The 21,668-nt window shown below is 40.3% G+C and overlaps 2 protein-coding genes across 4 annotated transcripts in view; both read right to left on the reverse strand.

Annotated features, from left to right (window-relative positions):
• Positions 1 to 11,414, reverse strand: part of RCBTB2 (RCC1 and BTB domain containing protein 2) — a 61,921-nt gene extending 50,507 nt beyond the window's left edge. For all 3 annotated transcript variants that reach the window (XM_043477825.1, XM_043477820.1, XM_043477816.1), the window contains exon 1: positions 11,255 to 11,414. The gene's annotated coding sequence lies outside the window, so the exon portion shown is untranslated. The remainder of the gene's footprint in view (positions 1 to 11,254) is intronic.
• An 8,993-nt stretch (positions 11,415 to 20,407) lies between these two features.
• On the reverse strand, positions 20,408 to 20,990 carry LOC122447341 (60S ribosomal protein L6-like). The gene has a single exon (XM_043477906.1). It carries the CDS (start codon positions 20,973 to 20,975, stop codon positions 20,442 to 20,444), a length of 534 nt encoding a protein of 177 aa, XP_043333841.1. The 5' UTR covers positions 20,976 to 20,990; the 3' UTR covers positions 20,408 to 20,441.
• Between the last annotated feature and the right edge of the window lie 678 nt (positions 20,991 to 21,668).

Raw genomic sequence — 21,668 nt, forward strand, 5'->3', positions numbered from 1 at the left:
TATTAGGGTGATGGTGGCCTCATAGAATGAGTTTGGAAGTTTGCCTTCTGCAATTTTCTGGAAGAGTTTGAGTAAGAGAGGTGTTAGCTCTTCTCTAAATTTTGGTAGAATTCAGTGTGAAGCCATCTGGTCCTGGGCTTTTGTTTGCTGGAAGATTTCTGATTACAGTTTCAATTTCCGTGCTTGTGATGGGTCTGTTAAGATCTTCTATTTCTTCCTGGTTCAGTTTTGGAAAGTTATACTTTTCTAAGAATTTGTCCATTTCATCCAAGTTGTCCATTTTATTGGCATAGAGCTGCTGGTAGTAGTCTCTTATGATCCTTTGTATTTCAGTGTTGTCTGTTGTGATCTCTCCATTTTCATTTCTAATTTTGTTAATTTGGTTCTTCTCTCTTTGTTTCTTAATGAGTCTTGCTAATGGTTTGTCAATTTTGTTTATTTTTTCAAAAAACCAGCTTTTAGCTTTGTTGATTTTTTCTATGGTCTCTTTAGTTTCTTTGCATTTATTTCTGCCCTAATTTTTAAGATTTCTTTCCTTCTGCTAACCCTGGGGTTCTTCATTTCTTCCTTCTCTAATTGCTTTGGGTGTAGAGTTAGGTTATTTATTTGGCTTTTTTCTTGTTTCTTGATGTAAGCCTGTAATGCTATGAACCTTCCCCTTAGCACTGCTTTTACAGTGTCCCATAGGTTTTGGGTTGTTGTGTTTTCATTTTCATTCACTTCTATACATATTTTGATTTCTTTTTTGATTTCTTCTATGATTTGTTGGTTATTCAGAAGCGTGTTATTTAGCCTCCATATGTTTGAATTTTTAACAATTTTTTTCCTGTAATTGAGATCTAATCTTACTGCACTGTGGTCAGAAAAGATGACTGGAATGATTTCAATTTTCTTGAATTTTCCAAGACCAGATTTATGGCCCAGGATGTGATCTATTCTGGAGAATGTTCCGTGTGCGCTTGAGAAAAAGGTGAAGTTGATTGTTTTGGGGTGAAATGTCCTATAGATATCAATTAGGTCTAGCTGGTCCATTGTGTCATTTAAGGTTTGTGTTTCCTTGTTAATTTTCTGTTTAGTTGATCTATCCATAGTTGTGAGTGGGGTATTAAAGTCTCCCACTATTATTGTGTTACTATTAATTTCCTCTTTCATACTCGTTAGTGTTTGCCGTACATATTGCAGTGCTCCTATGTTGGGTGCATATATATTTATAATTGTTATATCTTCTTCTTTGATTGATCCTTTGATCATTATGTAGTGTCCTTCTTTGTCTCTTTTCACATCCTTTATTTGAAAGTCTATTTTATCTGATATGAGTATTGCGACTCCTGCTTTCTTTTGGTCTCCGTTTGCGTGAAATATTTTTTTCCAGCCCTTCATTTTTAGTCTGTATGTGTCTCTTGTTTTGAGGTGGGTCTCTTGTAGACAGCATATATAGGGGTCTTGTTTTTGTATCCATTCAGCCAATCTTTGTCTTTTGGTTGGGGCATTCAACCCGTTTACATTTAGGGTAATTATTGATAGGTGTGGTCCCGTTGCCATTTACTTTGTTGTTTTGGGTTCACGTTTATACAACCTTTCTGCATTTCCTGTCTAGAGAAGATCCTTTAGCATTTGTTGAAGAGCTGGTTTGGTGGTGCTGATTCTCTCAGCTTTTTGCTTATCTGTAAAGCCTTTTGATCTCCTTCATATCTGAATGAGATCCTGCTGGATGACAGTAATCTAAGGTTGTAGGTTACTTCTCTTTCATTTACTCAGAGTACATCCTGCTGCATTCCCTTCTGGCCTGGGAGGGTTTCTATTGATAATTCAGCTGTTATCCCTTATGGGAACCCTTGTGTGTATTTGTTTAATTTTCCTTTCTCCCTCGCTGCTTTTAATAATTGTTCTTTGTGTTTGATCTTTGTTAATTTGATTAATATGTGTCTTGGGGTGTTTCGCTTTGGGTTTATCCTGTTTGGGACTCTCTGGGTTTCTTGGACTTGGGTGGCTATTTCCTTCCCCATTTTAGGGAAGTTTTCAGCTATTATCTCCTTGAGTATTTTCTCATGGCATTTCTTTTTGTCTCCTTCTTCTGGAACTCCCATGATTCGAATGTTGGGGCGTTTCCACAGTGTCCCAGAGGTCCCTGAGGTTGTCCTCATTTCTTTTGATCCTTTTTTTTTTTTTTTTCTCTGCTTCATTTATTTCCACCATTTTATCTTCTACCTCACTTATCCTATCTTCTGCCTCCGTTATTCTACTCTTGGTTCCCTCCAAAGTGTTTTTGATCTCATTCATTGCATTATTCATTTTTAATTGACTCTTTTTTATTTCTCTAGGTCTTATTAAACAGTCTTGAATCTTTCAATCTTGTTTCCAGGCTATTATCTGTACTCCATTTTTGTTTTCAAGATTTTGGATCATTTTTATATCATTATTCTAAATTCTTTTTCAGGTAGATTCCTATCTCTCCTCTTTTGTTTGACTTGGGGCAATTTTTTTTCCCCCATGTTCCTTTATCCTGTGGGTATTTCTTTGCCTTTTCATCTTGGTTAGATTGCTGTATCTGGAGTGGGCTTTCTGTATTCTGGAGGTCTGTGGTTCCTTTTTATTGTGGAGGATTAACCCAGTGGTGGGGTTAGACGATTGGCTTGTCAAGGTTTCCTGGTTAGGGAAGCTTGTGTCAGTGTTCTGGTGCGTGGAATTTGATTTCTTCTCTTTGGAGAGCAATGGAGTGCCCAGTAATGAGTTTTGAGATGGGTCTATGTGTTAGGTGTGACCTTGGGCAGCCTGTATGTTGACATTCAGGGCTATGTTCCTGTGTTGCTGGAGAATTTGCGTGGTATGTCTTGCTCTAAAACTTATTGGCTCTTGGGTGGTGGTTGGTTTCAGTGTAGGTATGGAGGCTTTTGGACGGTCACTTATTACTTAAAGTTCCATGTAGTCAGGAGTTTTCTGGTGTTCTCAGGTTTTGGGCTTAAGTCTTCTGCCTCTGGATTTCAGTTTTATTCTTCCTGTAGTCTCAGGACTTCTCCAACTATACAGCCCTGATAAGAAAACTTCTAGGTTAATGGCTAAAAGATTCTCCCCCGTTAGGGACACCCAGAGAGGTTCACAGAGTTACATGAAGAAGAGGAGAGGGAGGAGGGAGATAGAGATGAACAGGAGAAGAAAAAGGGGGACTCAAGAGGAGAGAGACAGATCTACGCAGCTGTCTGTTCCCAGAGTGTTCTCCGTAGCCCAGTCACCTACAAGGATTCACAGAATTGGATTGGGAAGAGAAGGGGAAAGGAGGAAATAGAGGTGTTCTGAGGTAGAAAACAGAGAGTCAAGATTGGGAGAGAATAATCTTCGGTTTAAAAATAGGGCTTCTCTTCTTTTTTTTTGTAAGGTTATAGTGTATTGAAAATGAAAATTAAGGAGTAGTAGAGGAGTACTAGAGGACTTTAAAAGAAATAAGAGAAAAAGAAAAATAGAAAATAGAAGAGAAAAAGGAAAGAAAAAAAAGAAAAAAAAAGAAAGAAAAAGGAAAAAAAAAGAAAAAAAAATTTTTTTTCCCCCTAATTAAAAAATCGTAAAAGTCTGTGGAAATGAAAGTTAAGGAGTAATGGGGGAGTAATAGGGGATTTTAAAGGAAAATAAAAGAGAAGAAAGAAAAAAAATTAAAAAAAAAAAAAAAGAGAAAAAAGTAAAAATATATCTAGGAGTTTCTCTGGAGCTGTTGCGGTCAGTGTGGGTTCGGCTCAGTTTCAGATAGCTCCTCGTTCCAGCTTACGCTTCTCGATATCTACAGGCCCCTCCGGTGTAGTCAGCGTTTCCTAGAGGGATTTTAATCTGTTGCACCAGTCCCTTCTGAAGCGGTTCCCTTTGTTTATTTGGCTTCTGTTTGCCGGTCTCTTCAGAGCCTCATTTCCGCCCTGACACAGGCGGGCGGAGGTGGACTCTTATTCAGGTAGCTAGTTCCGTCGCTCTGCGGGGCAGGGAGGGGCTTGCGCTGCAGGGAGAGGCTGGCGCTGTGGGGACAGGCCTGCGCCGCGGGGATGGGCTGGGGCTGCCGGGAGGGGCTGACGCTGCTTTCTCCGTCTGTGCTGCTCAGGCTCCCGGCCGGTCTATATGGAGCGCGCCCCGCGCTGCGCGAGGTTCCAGCCCTCGGGTGTTCCACAAAAGCGCCGAAGGAAAAGCTGCGCCCCCTCTCTGTGCCTTCCCCGTCAGAGCGGTCCAGGCAGCCAGGGGCTTGGTGGGCGCACTCTACCCAGGTGTGGCGCGCCCCCTCCCTTCCGCGGACCCAGTCTCAGTTTCCGCTGGCGCCAGTCGGGCGCGCGCGCCTTCCGCCCTCCGCGTCCCCAGCCCCAGTCCCCGCCCGCGCCGGTCAGGTGCCTGCGCCCTGTGTCTCGCCGCGACCTTCCCCTCCCCCCTGCCTCCTGCCTCCGAGGGGGCTGGGCGGGTCCGCAGCCTGCGAGCTCCTCTCTGGACCCTCTCGGTCTCTTTGTTCTGCGAGCGGCCGGCAGTGTGTTCCGGCCGGTTAATTTACTCTCTCTCTTTTGGTCTCCCACAGTTCAAGTTGGTAACTCACAGAAGTTCCCTCCGATTGTCCTCAGGGCACTCGGGCCCGGACCCTACCCCAAGCAATGCCGCCTAAGAGCTCCCGGGACGGATCTCCGTCCTTAGCTCTTTTGTCTCACTTTTTATCTTTTATATTTTGTCCTACCTCCTTTCGAAGACAATGGGCTGCTTTTCTGGGCGCCTGATGACCTCAGCTAGCGATCCGAAGTTGTTTTGCGAAGTTTGCTCTGCGTTCAGTTATTCTTTTGATGAATTTGTAGGAGAGAAAGTGGTCTCCCCGTCCTACTCCTCCGCCATCTTGGCTCCTCCCCCCGAATCTCTGTAATATTTTAAATGGGCTTTCTAAGTGGCACAATGGTAAAGAATCTGCCTGTCAATGCAGGAGACACAAGAGATGCACGTTCGATCCCTGGATCAGGAAGATTCCCCTGGAGAAGGGAATGGCAACCCACTCCAGCATTCCTGGCTGGAGAATACCATGGACAGAGGAGCCTGGTGGGCTGGAGTCCATGGAGTCACAAAAAAGAGTTGGACATGACTGAGCAATTAACACTTTCACTTTCTGAGAACTTTAGGTTTTTTCCAGCAGTCTGGTTAGAAGAGTTGAACTCAATGTAACAGTGGGGTAGCTTAAAGAAAGAGGAGATGAATTTGAGATGATTTTGAGAAAATATTGGTTAACATATTTCTCTATAATAATAGGTCAAAAGACTGAAGTATAGTGTAAACATGGCTTTTTTGTGCACTGGGAAACCAAGGAATGCATGTGACTCACTTTATTGCAATTTTTGCTTTATTGTGATGATCTGGGACCCAACTTCCAACATATGCCTGGGTGGGTTGCATGTTTTTTGGTTTTTCATTGCATATAAGGGTTGTGTTTGTATCATACTGTTATCTATTAAGCATGCGATAGTATGTCTAAAAATGTACATATGTTAAATAAAAAAGGATAAAAACTCCTAAGTCTCATCTGAGCCTTCAGTGAGTCATTATCTCTTCCTCGTGGAGGGCTTGAAATACTGTGAGAATTACCAAAATGTGACACAGAGGCACAAAATGAGCAAATGCTGCTGGAAAAAAAAGGTGCCAAAAGAGTTGCTCAACGCAGAGTTGCCACAAACCTTCAATTCATAAAAAAACAAAAAGCAAGATATTTGCAAAAGCACAATAAAGGTGTAGTGTGATTTTAAAAACAGGCCAAAGGAATAGGGTATGTTTTGATCGATGCTGAGACTCTCATATAATTCAATCATGATATGCAGTTTTGATAAAAAGAAATTTTAGTAAAAGGCTACATGCACACACTGAAAACTAGCTTCATGTTTAATGGTGAAATCCTAACAGCATGTCTGTTAAATATAGTAATAAAACAATGGTTACAATTAGATAAGAAAGTAAAGTAAGGAACTGATGACTTAAAAGGACACAGAGGAAAAACAAAAAAATTGTTTTAACTGTGTCTCACAGCTTGCAGGATCATAGTTCCCTGATCAGGGATTCAACCCAGGCCCTGGAAGTGAAATCACCGAGTCTTAACCACTGGATGCCACGGAATTCCCAGGATACAGACAATTTATCATTATTTATTGACGATGCAGTTAGATTTTTTTGGCTGAGGGATGCTCACAGCCTCTTTTCCCTACCCCATTACTCTATTCCAACTTTGAGATTGATCAAGTTCAAAGGCACTTTTTGGCTACTGCCCTCCAAGAATGGAGCTGTTATTGTACCATTCTGTCCAGTGGGAGGCACTGGGAGTGACTCTCGTGAGTCCTTTTTTAGAAGGCTTGAGGGGAAAAAAATGTCAGAGTCCCTTCTTGAGAGACAGCCAACAACATACTAATTACATTTGTGGCTTTTCATTCCTTGTTGCCTGAAAGGCAGAAGCTCAGTGATAATCCCGTTGCCCCAAGTTAGTTCAGTCGCTCAGTCGTGTTGGACTCTTTGTGACCCCACGGACGGGGGCAGGGCAGGCTTCCCTGTCCATCACTGACTCCCCAAGCATTGGAGCAAATGGCTTTTATGCTCTAGTACGTGCTTTTCTTGACCAGGTGCTCTGGTTAGTGCTTATCCTGCATTGCAGGAGCAAGAGCCAAGATCATGGTTCCATGCCTGTTTTGTTTATGTCATGTAGGCATATGTAGTGGGTTGCCATTTCCTTCTCCAGGGGATCTTCCTGACCCAGGGATTGAACCCAGGTCTCCAGCATTGCAGGCAGACTCTTTACCATCTGAGCCACCAGGGAAGCCCCTAGTGTAACAGTGTAGCCTAATCTGCTTGAGTTCAAGGCTCCCAGCGAAAGTCATCAGAGTATAACAGTGCCCTGCTTTCTTTGTGTGTCTGTGTTCAGGTACTCTTCTTGGGGGACCTTAAAGAAAACAGGTTCAGAATAGGATTTGAGTTTTTCTGATTCTCCTTGTCAAAAACCACCTTAATCATTCATACTTTTGGCTTAACTGAAATAGATCCTGAACAGCCAAGAATAGAAACTGAAAAACTTTTAGAAATAATAGTTTAGCAACATAGCCAGTTACAAAATCAATATACAAAAATCAATTAGAAAACTATAAAACTACTGAGACAAAGGAAGGCAAAATAGAGAAGAATATTGTATTGTTTTTAGAGAGGAAGATTCAATAATGTAAGGATGTCAATTTTCCTAAAATTAGTTTGTAAGTCTAATGCTATCCTAATAAAAATCTCAATATTTTCATTGAAATAACTTAAAAATCCATTTGAAAGTGTATTTTGGCAGAGCCCTTTTGAAAGCAGTTTGACTTTATGTATTAAATTTATTCTTTGGCTCAATAAACCCACCTTTAGGAATCTGTTAATGTGAAAAGATGTATGCAGATGGCTATAAATCACAGTATTTGGGCAGGGGTAGGGACTGCTCCTAGTGGAATATGAGCTCTTAATTCCCCCACCAGGGATCAAACCCCGACCCCCTATAATGGAAGCACAAAGTCTTAACCACTGGACCACCAGGGAAGTCCATCACAGCATCTTTATAATTAGGAGAAAAGGAAAAACAGCCTATATATTTTATGGCAAGTTAATTAGAAAAATTAAAATATGAAGAATACTATTGGTGACCTACCTAAAAGTCACCCTCCCTTCCTTCTTTCTTTTTTTCCTTTCTTTCCTCAATTCTTTCTTTCACTTTGTACTAGGAAAAATTTCAAACATGTACAAAAATGGAAAAAATGATTAATAAGCCCCCATGCATTCATCATTCAGCTTCATCAATTAGCAATCCACAGCCAAAATGGGTTTTATCAATATTTCTCTCCACCACCATATTATTTTGAAGCATCTTGTCATTTCATCTGTAAATATTTCAATTTGAATATTAAATATTCAACACATAAGTATGTAAAAGTTCTTAAACAATAAGAACTCTTTTGTAAAAAATGTAACTGAAATATTATCATCCTTTCACAGATTTCTTGATGAGAAGACATCTTTTCTGAGTTCAAATTTTTAATTACCTCACAAGTGCCTTATATACTTTTTTAACAGTTTGGGTGACTCAGGACTCAAAGTCTACACATTGCAATTCACTGATACATCTTTTAAGTCTCTTTTAATTCACAGGTTCCCTCTTCAGTTCCTTTCGTTTCCTTAAAATTTATTTCTTAAGTTATTTGTCCTCCATTGTTGCTGTTGTTCAGTTGCTGTTTGTGACCCCATGGACTGCAGCAGGTCAGGCTTCCCTGTCCTTCTTGTCTCCCGGAGTTTTCTCAAATTCATGTCCATTGAGTCAGTGAGGCTGTCTAACCATCTCATCCTCTACTACCCTCTTTTCCTTTTGCCTTCTCCTTTTATCCTCTAGATTTTCCAAATTCTGGATTTTCCTGAATGCGCTCTTCATACTTCCCATAAATTGGTCATTGATAGTCTGGAGCAGCAATCCTCAAACTTTTTGGCACCAGGGCCCAGTTTTGTGAAAGACAGTTATTTCATGGATGGGTAGAGGGGGTGGTTTCAGGATGATTCAAGCACATTAACATTTATTGTGCACTTAATTTCTTTACTATTACATAAGCTCCATCTCAGATCATCAGGCATTAGATCTGGGAGGCTGGGGACCCCTGATTTAGAGTCTTGGTTAGATTCAGGTTCTTTTTTTCCCAGCAAGATAATTTCTTCTTAGATAATGTTGTATCCTTCCATCAAGAGGTGTGTGATGTTAGTTACTGTTGGTGCTTAGTGCATATATCCATACTATACTGAATGCGGTCTACTGATTAGATTAGCATCTAGTATTATAAATAGTGATAATCCTAACTCCATCATTTCTCCTCCATCTATTAGTTGGAACACTTTTATAAAGGGAAACTACTTTCCTCAATGAGTTGGTTTCCGAGTGATATAGGAAGACCAGAAAAGCATTTAATTCTTTTTCTTAATTTGCTAGTTTGCAAAATAATGAGCTGTTTCACTCACAGTCTCCAACGGTGATCAAATGAGTTTGTCTGTTGGTATCATTGTGAATTCGTGGATTTAAGCTTGCTTCATGTGTTTCATTGCTCATGTGTTTTCTTGCTCACAGAACCCTGTTTCGTTTAGGTAGTAATGCAATTAGTCACAGAGAAGAAATCTTGGCTTCTGTGAGCACATTTTATCAGTGCCTTCTCATTGGCAGTGTCTGTGGTGGGCAGGTGGCTAATCCTGGATGTAGACACTTATGAGAAAGGTCACATTAGAGAATGACCTCGCCACCCACTCAGCTGCCCACTCTTCCCTTCAGGCTTTTCTCATATTGTCACATGAGGACTTGATGTTTGAAGAGCTGCTGCTGAAGCTTGGAACATCCCAGTGGAGACATATGATATTCATGCAGACTTATGAATACACACTGTAGTTATAGACTTATTGACAGGGAAAGATATATATGATATGTTGCTGATACACCTATTATTAAAATTATCTACATAAAATCGAACATAAATGTGTACATATGCACCAAGACCTATCTGGTCTTGGTGGTTGTTGTTGTTCAGACACTAAGTTGTGTCTGACTCTTTGTGACCCCATGGACTGTAGCATGCCAGGATCCTCTGTCCTCCACTATCTCCTGGAGTTTGCTCAAATTCACATCCTTTGAGTTGGTGATGCTATTTAACCATTTCATCCTTTACTGCCCTCTTTTCCTTTTGCCTTCAATCTTTCCCAGCATCAGGGTCTTTTCCAATGAGTCAGCTCTTTGCATCACGTGGCCAAAGTATCGGAGCTTCAGTTTTAGCATCAGTCCTTCCAATGTACAACGTTTATTTCCTTCAGGACTGACTGGTTTGATCTTGCAATCCAAGGACTTCCCAGATGGCTCAGTGGTAAAGAATCTTTCTGTCAATGCAGGAGACCCAGGAAACATGGGTTCAATTCCTGGGTCAGGAAGATCACCTGGAAGAGGAAATGGCAACCTACTCCAGTTTTCTTGCCTAGAAAATTCCATGGGCAGAGGAGCCTGGTGGGCTGCAGTACATGGGGTCAAATAGAGTTGGACATGACTGAGTGACTAAGCATTCATACACCTGGAATTATGTTCATTTAAATATAAAGGTAAATATTAATAGTAGTTATCTCTGAGTGGTAAGATGGTGAATTTCCAATTTATTCCTTGTATATTTCTGTAAGGTTGAAGGTCTAGATTTTGATGTGAATAATAAACTTTTTTTTAAAAGTGTGATTTTGAGCAACTCTCGTTTAATTCATGTTATTTGTAATGATTTTGCCTCAAATAAACATCTCATCATAAAAATTATTTTTATAAGACCCCATAACTGGCATCACTTGATTTTTCTCTGTGGCACAATCATCGGACAGGAAATGTTTTGATTCTAGAATAACATTTCCTGATAAACATTTGTTGGGGACTTTTAAGCATTTCCTGATCTTTTTTTTTTTCCTCTGTGTATCTTATCGTTATAAATAACAATACTGTGTAGCCCAGGGGGACATAGTTATCCTGCTGGAGAAAGAAAAAAAAAAAAAAAACTTTGAGAAAAGCATGCACTTTATTAGAGAAATATTTCCCAGTCACCAAGAGAATAAAATTGGCACAATTTTCACTTAGTGGTAAAAATGATAAGTAGTCTCCTGTTAGCCTACTTGTAAGAAATTTGTATTTGTTTGGCACCTTTAATTCTCCCAAGAAATTACATATTCTTAAAGCCGAAAAGATGTTAAAATCTTTTCGGCTTTAAGAATATTCTTGGCCTCCAGAGTAAACTTGAAGAAGAGCCTTTTTTCCTTTAGTTAATTACCCTTTGCATGGCTGATTCCACCAGGCCTTCAACACAGGGAGCCAGGGCCATGCTGACCATGACAGTGGTCAAAGGAAATGGAATCAACATGCTAGACCCACGTGCTGTGTGCCCTATGTTACCATAGACACTGTGGCAAATTTGATGAACGCGATAACCTTGCTCTCACAGACCTCATGAGCTTGTACAGACACACCACGAAGGCATGCGGGGAGACAAGCTGGAGGTGAATCTAGAAAGGCAGTTCCTTGAGGTGAATTCTCAGGTGAATTCTTAACAGAGATCAGATATGGTGTGGAGGATGGCGTGAAGGGGCAGATAATGTAGGGGGACAGATTGAGAAGCGCCCCTGGAGTCTAGACAAGACAATGCAAGCATGAATTTGAGAAGTCATTTGGGGATGGAAAGGAGAAAAGAGGGATTAAGCAAACACTTACCTTCTAGGGTCTCTGGGGTCATTTCTCCCTTGTTCTCTCTTGACACCATGGAGCCTTTGGCAGAGCTGAATTTACTTCATCTGTGGGAAGGGAAACAGAGAGCAAGCATTTTTCCATCCATCCTCAGGTCGGAGCTCTAAAGGAGGAGCAGCTTGCTCCTGGCAGGCAGCATGGAAGTGGTGAAACTCTGAGCCAGGTTATCTGCAGATTTGTTTTTCCCTGCAATAGATCCACCCCATCACGTGATGAGTGACAGTAGAACTCACCTCCCCACAGACACAGGGATGTGTCCCTGACCCCAGGACAAAGACAGCAGGCCATCCATCCCGGGACCATATTATAGCCTTGGTGTCTTCTCCCTGTCCTGCCCTGAGTCTTCAGTGAGGTGATGTTGCTCACACCCTCCCTTGGGAGCATTCTTACAGCTTCATGATGGGCCTGGTTGTCTGGGGTCTTCCCATACCACTGGCTCTTCACTCAAATTGCCTTTTAGGGGACAGGCTGTTCTGAAATCTGGTCAGAGGTTAGACAAGGCCTCCCTAAGGCTTTTCTGATGACTTCTGACCATCTTACCTGGTGACTCACCGGTAAAAAATCCACCTGCCAATGCAGGCGACGCCAGTTGGATCCCTGTCTCGGGAAGATCCCCTGGAGAAGGAAATGGCAACACACTCCAGTATTCTTACCTGGGAAATCCCACGGACAGAGGAGTCTGGTGGGCTACAGTCCATGGGGTCACAAAAGAGTCAGACATGAATTAGCAACTAAACAACAAACAAGGCTTCAACAGCAGGGACTCAAAACTGATAATACCCTACAGCAGTCAGAGTCAATGTGCCTCCAGAGAAAATATTGTAGCAAATTTGGAGGAAAGGCTGAGACTGTCTTCCCTCCAAGCCATTCAGGACCTCAGGTATACTTTGGGTCAAGAATGCCATCCCCTGTGGTAAAAACACAAGGCATGGGTCAGTGGTGGGAGAGTTTAAGAGTCCCACCTAGAAGTAAAGTTGTGGAGACTGTATTACTTAGTACCAGTGTCTATTTAATCCTCTTCCCTTCTGAGATTTCTATCTAGTGTGCTAGTTCCTAGCTCAGGTTTGGCACCTCAGATCCAAGTCACTAGAGAAAACTTGGAAACCAATTTATGATCTCATTTTGCAGGGCCTGGTGTGATATTATTCCAAGGCTTGGTAGTATAGTCTGACCTGATAATCTCAAATATATCATGGAGAAATGAAGAACACAATGAAATTTCTAACTCTTTTTTTTTTTAGCTTTTTTAAAAATTGAAAATAGGTAATATTCCATTACATAAGTCTCAGGTGTACACCACTGTGATTATATATATATATTCTGTGTCCACAACAGAGAGATCACCACCAAAGGTCTACATTCCATCCATCACCATACAACTGACCCCCTTCACCCATTTTCTGACTTTTTTTGCACTAATTGAAATAAAATTTGCCATGTAATGGGCTGTGATAAGGCCACCTTCAGGGTTCCTAAATTAAAATTAGGAGAGAGGTTTGTAGGGAAATTCTGGCCCTGTTTCCTGGATCTACTCAGCCTGGGTTATGGATGAATCTCTGAACCCTTGTCTCAACATCACCAAACCGAATGGATATCCGTCCTTTCCCGAGTGGACTCCTGAAGTGCGGGAGATCCGGGTTCGATCCCTGGGTTGGGAAGATGCCCTGGAGAAGGGAATGGCAACCCACTCCATTATTCTTGCTGGGAAATCCCATGGACAGAGAAGCCTGGCAGGCTACAGTCCCTGGGGTTGCAAAGAGTCAGACACGGCTGAGTGACTAACACACACAAAAGGAGAAATGAACAGTGAGGCTTTGGGCAAATTAGGAATCGGTTGTTAGTCAGTGGTTAACAACAAGGGTGCAAATGAAGCAGGAGATACATCAAGAAACTAGGAAGTTGTGGTGCCATGCTGCCTGCCTCTGGCTGTGCCCCGTGGTCTCGGAAACTCCCTTCTCACCTCAACCCACTTCTAACTCCGATCTCTTCTGCTCTTCTCTCTAATTAGGATTTGACAGTAGCTCTTCTCTGGCTCAGCTCTGGCCTTCAGTGTCCTTTTGGTCTCTCAACACTCATTTCTGACAGCAGTGCTGACTCTTGTGACCTCCGTCTGTGACCAAGCTCTGTCACCTACTAAATTCATCAGAATGTCAGGCCCTGGTTTAACCAGTCTTCCTGGTTCCCTTGGCCTCAAATCCTCCTTCTCTTTCCTTTCCGCAATGGGGCCACTCAAACTAGCTCACAGCTCAGACAAGCCTCCCACGTCTCCCTAAAAACTCAAGAGAAATCGCTGCCCCAAATAGACAATCCTGAGAAAGCCCACAGCTTCCCTCTTCTGGTTTCAGTACTTGGGACTTGAAGATGATTGTTCTGATGGGCTTCCATGGTGGCGGTAGTGGTAAAGAATCTGCCTGCCAATGCAGGAGACTTAAGAAATATGGATTTGATCCCTGGGTCAACACGGCTGAAGTGACTTAGCAAGCACATGCACATATGATAGGGAACAAATAGTGAATCTTAGATATGAAGAAATAAAATTAATTCACATTTGTGGTATTGTTGCATTTTCTCTTTATATCGCTAAGAACTATAGGACATATTTTTAAAATCTCATGTATGGATCACTAACCTCGTGAGCAAAGAAAAGAAGGGAAACAATAAAAGTGAATTTACCAATCTTAATCTTTACTTAAAATAAGTTTAGGATTGATATGATATACCTAGGAATTTCTAGAAACAAGTAGAGAATGTTGTATTAAAGCTTTTCAGTTAATGGTGGTGGTTGGTGATTTAGTCCCTAAGTTGTGTCCGATTCTTTGCGACCTCATGGACTGTAGCCCGCCAGCCTCCTTGGTCCATGGGATTTCCCAGGCAAGAATACTGGAGTGGGTTGCCATTTCCTTCTCCGTTTCAATTATGATCATTGCTAGTGTCCTGGAATACCATTGACTTTTTAATACTGCTCTTGTAACACACCATCTTATTAGCTTGGACTTTCTTATTAGCTTGAAAAATTTGTAGATTCTCTTGGATGCACTGTTTGAACAATCAAGTTCTTTGGAACTGATTTTTTTCCCATTCCATTTTATTTCTTTTTCTTTCTTTCAACTTTTTTTTTTTTTGGCTCTGGTTAAGACTTCTAGAACTAAATTGAATGGAAATAGTAATGATGATATCTTTGTCATTTTCCTGACTTTAAATAGAATGCTTCTAATGTTTCACTAAGTAAGATAATTGTGGCAGATTTTTTATAATTACCCTTTATCACTTGAAGAAATATTCTTTCTGTTCCTAATTTCTAAAATATTCTTTTTGATTATTTAAACATCCTAGATAAATGTCTAATCTTATTGAATTGGAGGAGAACATATATAGCAATTATCCCTTATTTTAAAATTTATTAAGGTGGAAAATTATCTTAAAAGAGTTTCATGTCTTAAACCATTCTTGTATTCCTGGAATAAACCCTCGTCAGTCATGATAATTTTTGATAAAAGCCATGAAGACACTTTTATTGAAGAGGTCATACAGTTGGCAAATAAATATAAAGGTGTTCATCATCATTTGCCATTCAAGAAATCCACATTAAGACCATGATGGGATATCACTGTATACCCACAAGAATGGCTAAAATTAAAAATACTGACAACACCAGGTACTGGTAAGGATGCAGAGAAACTGGATCAATGATACATTGTTGGTGGGAATTAAAAATGGTACAGCCACTTGGAAAACAATTTGGTGTTTTCTTATAAGTCTAAATACACAGTAACCATCTGATCTAGCAATTGCACTCTCGGACAAACCTAATGAACACCTGTTTGTGAATGTACATAGCAGTGTTCTGTAATAGTTAAAAACTGGAAACAGCCCAAATGCCCTTCAACAGGTGAGTGGTTAAACAAACTATGGTTCATACATACCATGATATACTACTCTGCAATCAAAAGAAATGAACTATTGATACAAGTAGTAACTTGGATATATCTCCAGGGAATTATGCTCAGTGAAAAGTGCCAATCTCAAAAGGTAATTCTGTATGATTCCTTTAGACAGTAATTTTGAAATAACAATATTTTAGAAATAGAACATGGATTAGTGGTTGCCAGGGGTTACTAACAGGGTGAGAGGAAAGTTGGATGTTGTAATAAAAAGCAACAGGAAAGATCCTTGTGATGATGGAATGTTTTATATGTTGACTGTAATGATAGATACATGAACCTACATGTGACAGAATTGTATAGGATTAAGTACACACCAATGTATACATGTTAAGCTAGGAAAATATGAATAGTGTCAGTGGATTGTATCAATGTCAATATCCTGGTTGTGATATTATACTAGAGTTTTGCAAAGTGTTGAGGGAAACTGAGTTGAAGATACTTTCTGTATTATTTATTATAGTTGTATGTGTATCTACAATTATCTCAATAAAAAATTCAATGGAAAATGGTTTAGTAATCTAAATTTCTTTAGGTTTTCTACTAAAGTTCCATTCTTTATTCTTCACCTGACTTATCTTGCACATAGTTCCAAGATAAGCAAATAATTGTGCACAATAACAAGATAAACTTATTTTGTAGATTATTTCTTAAAGATGAAAGAAGACAGGAAGATGGATACACATGCTCCCCACTAACGATAACTGAACATTCTTGTATGTAGTGTTTTTTTTTCAAGTGAGTCAGTAACATTAAGGATCATCTTCTTTAATTAAAAGAGTAGAGTTGCAAAGAAGACACGTGTTTGGATTTGGTCAGGCAGCACTTTTCTCTGATAATGAAGTACGTAAGACCGTCTGTTCTTAGAATTCATAAACCACACAGCCTTGTTCAGCTCTATCTGTTCCATCATCCTACCACTGCAGAATTGTTCTGTATGCTGCACTCATAATAAATGATGATTACTATGATTAATATTAATAACCCCAACAACATTATACAGTATAATGTCTCCAGTGATTACACTGAGAAGTTTGATAGGAATTATTTTCCTGAGCTCATCCTAAAATTTCTTCTTGCTCAGTATTATCTTGTTATTTCTATTTATTTCTCCCCTAAAAACCCTCCCCATTACTTCCCTTGTAATTATAAGCTCACTAAAGTGAGGTCCTTTCATTTTGCTTTCCTCTCCACTGCCTGAAGCATTTTGGGCTCTCAGTAAATGTTTCACTTTTGATGTTGACATCTTCAAATGGAGACAGGTGGCTTCACAAGCTAGGACAGTCATTGCATCAACCAAGATTAATTAGATAATTTGCTTCAAGCTCATTATAATTTTGGCTGTCCTTCAAGCACCCTGAGTTTTAAAAGATTACTGCTAATAACCCAGGCTTTTTCATTCCTTTCAGATTTGAAAAATCTGACCCAAAATGTTCAGGAATTTTTTATGGTTCCATTGTTTACAGTGATACTTAATTTAAATATATATATATATATATATAAGGTTGACTTTAGTCAGTTAAACATTGATAAATATTAATATTACTATTTTCAGATTTATTTTTTATTAAATAACACAGATCCATAGCAGATTAGCATATGAATTGATTAGTTTACAAACTCATAAGCAGAAGAATAACGTGCATAAAAAAATTTACTAAGCAGCTGTTGCACCACTTATTGCTCTGATGTTTTAGAAAACTGAGAAATGGAAGATAAAATGAGCAAACTACAGGAAATACATCTAAATTACAATAATATGACAGGTTAAATAAATTAAATTCTATTGCCTGAAGAGACCATGTTTTCTACAGTGCCTGTCAGAACAGTAAGCTCAGTGAAGGTGTTTAGTGAGTGTTCATTGAAATGGAGTTACCAACCCACTGGATATATGAATCTGCTGTTGAAAACAAATCCGTAATTATCCTGACGCTGAAGATGATAAATCAGAAGCCAAATCCAATGCAAGAGGCATTTATATTGACCAGTGTGTCTTGTTTGCTGAATGTGACCTGTAAAGCAAAAAGAATAATGTACTCTGACTGGAGATGTTTAGTGCCTTACCTACAGGAAGCACCACTAACCTGAGAGAAAAACAAAAAGAAAACATACATGAGAGAGATTCAATCAGAGGCAGTGAGAACTAGGTGTGAACCACAGAAGTGGTTACTCACAAGGAGTGTGGCTTCACATTTAGACTACCTACAGAGGTTCCACAGTTTCCATTCTGCAGTGTTGTCAACTGGTCTACCTCATGGTTACAAATTGGCGGACCCAAACTTGGTATAATTTCTCCAGATCAACTAAATAATTGATAACAAAATTAAAACACAAATGAAGAGCTTTCTATATGCCCAAACTTTGACAAAGTATGGGAGAACACCAAAATAATTATTTTTGCCTGCACCATGTGGCTTACCGGCTCATAGTTCCCCAACCAGGGATGAACTTGGGCCCCTACCAGTGAAAGCACCAAGTCTTAACTACTGAACCACAAAGAGATTCCCCCAAATGATTTTTTAATGGTTCATTTTACTTGGATAACAGGAGAAGCCTGATGATGGTAGTATTAACATAATAATTAATATATTAATATAACATGGTAGAAGATGGGTAAGGTTAATATACAGAGGTTACAGAATGAGGGCTCCTGACCACAGTCTCTGGCCTTGCCAGTGACTGAGATATTAGGAAATATCATTTTCTATCCTTATCCAGAATGGTTGACCTCTTAACCATAATTATCCCCATGCCTTTAATTCTTCCCGTAGATCCCATTTTCAGTGGTATCTCAAGATGGCTGAAACTAAGAGCAACTTAGAAAACATGTAGTTCCCAGCAACACCTGACTGTCTCATCTCTTGGCCAAGGGGCTTCTGAGGTGGCGCTGGTGGTAAAGAAGTGAAGTAATGTGAAAGTATTTCAGTCATGTCAGACTCTTTGCAACCCCATGGACTATACAGTCCATGGAATTCTCCAGGCCAGAATACTGGAGTGGGCAGCCTTTCCCTTCTCCAGCGGATCTTCCCAAACCCAGGGATTGAACCCAGGTTCCATGCATTGCAGGCAAATTCTTTACCAGCTGAGCCACAGTGGTAAAGAATCCATCTACAAATGAAGAGAGGAGGTTTCAATCCCTGGGTCAGGAAGACCCCTTGGAGTAGGAAACGGCAACCCACTCCAGTAAACTTGCCTGGAAAATGCCACGGACAGAGAACCCTGGCGGGCTACAGTCCATGGGGCCACAAAGAGTTGGACGCGACTGAGCACACGCACACATCTGTTGACCAAAACAGTTTCTATCGCTGCCTATTCTTCAAAGAAATTAGAAAACATCGACTATGATTTCTTCTGAATCCCTTACTGAACTTGAAGGCACTTAAATATTCCCAGAAATCAGTGTTTAAGGCCTAGAGCCATATGCCCTTTGGTTACATCTTTCTAGAGACCTTTATGATATTCAGCACTATAATTATAATAAGGATGCAATTTAATTAACAAACATATTTCTTTCTTGTCTAAAAGTCCAAAAATAATACAAATCCATGATTTAATGAAAAAACACTGGGTCAAATTTGTTTTGTCCAGCACCTAATTGCTAGCCTTCAGTGAGGCATCAGAACCCCCTGACCCCCAGCCTCCTCATCTATTAAATTAAATCAAATTAAATTAAAATGGACAACCCCCTCAAACCCTTCCTGTTCTAACACTCCTGAATACTGTAGAGAACTGAGAGAAGAGTAATCTTTTCTCTGATTATTTTGTAAGGTTTCCAATGATCAGTTCCATTCTTCTGGTCCCTTTGTATCCCAACCCAAATTGCTTGAATTGTTTAAGGGTAATTATCTATTAAACATGTGCTTGAACTACCAGGGATAGTGGCCAAAAGAATTTTAATATAAAGACATGTGAGCCTTCACTTAATTAAAAAAACTTCCTCTGTGTTTCATCAACTATTAAGTCAACTGCACTTACAATGGCCTTGAGATGCTTTTAATAAACTGTGTGACTCACCAGGAAGACAAAAGTAATAGATTCTCTCAGTGTTGCTGGTAAAAGCGTCCAAGCGAGGACATGATACGTGGTGCCAACCAGTATCTTGGAAAGAGATTGAAAATGGTTGTGACAAGAAAGGCAGAAAGTAGAAAGAGTGATAAATAAGTGCTATCCTTTTTCTGGGCTAATTGGTGATAACAACTCATGAAAAAAATATTCATGCTATTCCAGCAAAGAAAAGTAAGGATAATAAGAGACCACGACAAATAAATAAGGATGTTTATGCCGGTTTAAGAAGATCATCTTTCTTCCTCTGTGTTTTACTTCCTTTTCGGGCTGCTGACCTAGTCTATTTTGATAGTGATAAGAGTCACTTTGAGAGGTTTTACAAATACTGACTCTGCACAAGTTCGCAGTTATCTGTAAGCTTGTCCCCATGCTCCTTACATAGGCAAAAAGAAAGAAAGAAAACAAATGGTGCGATGCAGAGTTTGCCTTGGAATTGAGTATTCAGGGAAGAAAAGGAGGAAATGTATGTGAGTGTGTGTAAAGTGAGTAAGGGTGTGTGAGTGTGTGCCCTAGATGAGGCACGCTGATGAGGAAGTTATTCTTCAGAGGACCATGAGATTTAGCCCAGGAGCAGCGTGAGGCTTGTATTTCTCTAGGCTTCAGGTGATATTCCATCTCTACATCTTCTGTAGACACCTTTACAACTGGGACCATGAAAGATGGGCTCATGTGATGGGGTCCATTTGACTTTGCACAGTAAATAAATATGTCCCCTTCTCAGAGGCTTTATAGTTGGGTTCTAGATTTCTGAATAGGTGCGAGCAGAGTGACAGCCTCATCAATGATATTCTGGCCTTTCATGCCCCAGGGTCTGTGACATACAGGTCCCTTAGGTTTTATGAGACTTTAAGTTTTTTGCAGCAGTGGAGTAGGACATGATGGAGAGGGAAACTTTGTGTTTTTAATTCCGTTGCCCTCGTTATTCCCCTGGAATGCACTGTTAAACTTCATTCAGTCTATTTACAATGCAGTATGAAACTTTCCGTGGTGACTCAGATGGTAAAGAATCTGCCTGCCACGTGGGAGACCCAGGTTTGACCCCTGGGTTGGGAAGATCCCCTGGAAAAGGGCATGGCAACCCACTCCAGTATTCTTTTTTTTTTTTTTTTTAATGGACAAGTTATTTAATTAGGTTCTTTGCAAGAAGTTCAGAATACTGCTTTGTGAGGGTAAATTCCATTTGTGAGAGCAAACACAGAGCGGAGGTAGCCCTGGAGCTGAGGGACAGCTTTGATTCTTCGCAGAATTTGTGAGTCCACAGCTTTCTGATCAACCTTGCGCTGCTCTGTGATCTCGTATTTCTCTCTCTCTGTGTCGAAGATCTCACCCTCTTGGTGTCTCGGCTTACGCAGCTTCTTCTTCTTGAAGTAAGTGTCAGTGAGATGTTCTGGGATTTTCACACCACTGATATCGATTTTGGTAGAGGTGGCAATGACAAATTTCTGGTGTGTTCTACGCAGAGGAACTCGATTGAGGGATAGAGGCCCAGTCACAAGTAGCAAGCCACTGCCCAGCTGCTTCAGGAAAATGACCCTCTTGCCTCTGTGGCGCCCCGTGAGGATGATGAGAACGGTCCCAGGAGTGATGCTGGCGCGCAGCTTCCTCACATGCTTCCTGAACGGTTTCTTGCCGTGACTCAACAGTTTCCGAGGCACATCTTCAGTGGGGTAATACCTAGGCATTTTGCGGCACTCCAGTATTCTTACCTGGAGAATCCCATGGACAGAGGAACCTGGTAGGCTATAGTCCATGGGGTTGCAGAGTCAGACACGACTGAGAGAGTAACACTTTCTCTTTTTCATGGAACCTAAGGTGATGTCTGAATCAAATGAATCAGTCTATTAAACAAATTGCAATATGTATTGAAACCTTATTATACTCTTTCTCCCAAGATATTGCCTACACGCATTTATAAACCCTACACATCAACACTTGCAGTTTTTAGCTCTTCCTATATAGTCTATAATACATACATATGTAAGTATATTGTGTGTTCTTTCCTTTTAGAAAATTCTATACAGTAAAATCTGAAGTTGGAAAACAGATAAGTCTCAAAGTGATTTTTTATGTTGTAAAAAAATTTCTTTACTTTTCAGAATAGTTTCCCTGTGTTTCACCTATGCAGTCAATCTTCTTCCCCACCCTAGATTGTTCTGTTTAGCCTCTCTATAGCTTTGCAGTTTCCAGAATATTACATAAATGGAATTATACAGTATTTATGCAGTATGTAGCCCTTTCAGACCAACTTCTTTCACTGACCAATATGCATTTAAGACTCATGAATGTCTTTGTATGATCATGCCTTTTTAAAAAAAATTTCTCCGCCAAGCTGTGTCATATGAGTCATCTTAGTTCCCTGACCAGGGATTGAACCT

This window comes from Cervus canadensis, chromosome 9 (assembly GCF_019320065.1).
Source record: "Cervus canadensis isolate Bull #8, Minnesota chromosome 9, ASM1932006v1, whole genome shotgun sequence".
Classification (NCBI taxonomy): domain Eukaryota; kingdom Metazoa; phylum Chordata; class Mammalia; order Artiodactyla; family Cervidae; genus Cervus; species Cervus canadensis.

Bases quoted from the DNA above. Each gene is read 5' to 3' on its own strand.
- LOC122447341 (XM_043477906.1), bottom strand. From the start codon at position 20,975: ATGCCTAGGTATTACCCCACTGAAGATGTGCCTCGGAAACTGTTGAGT.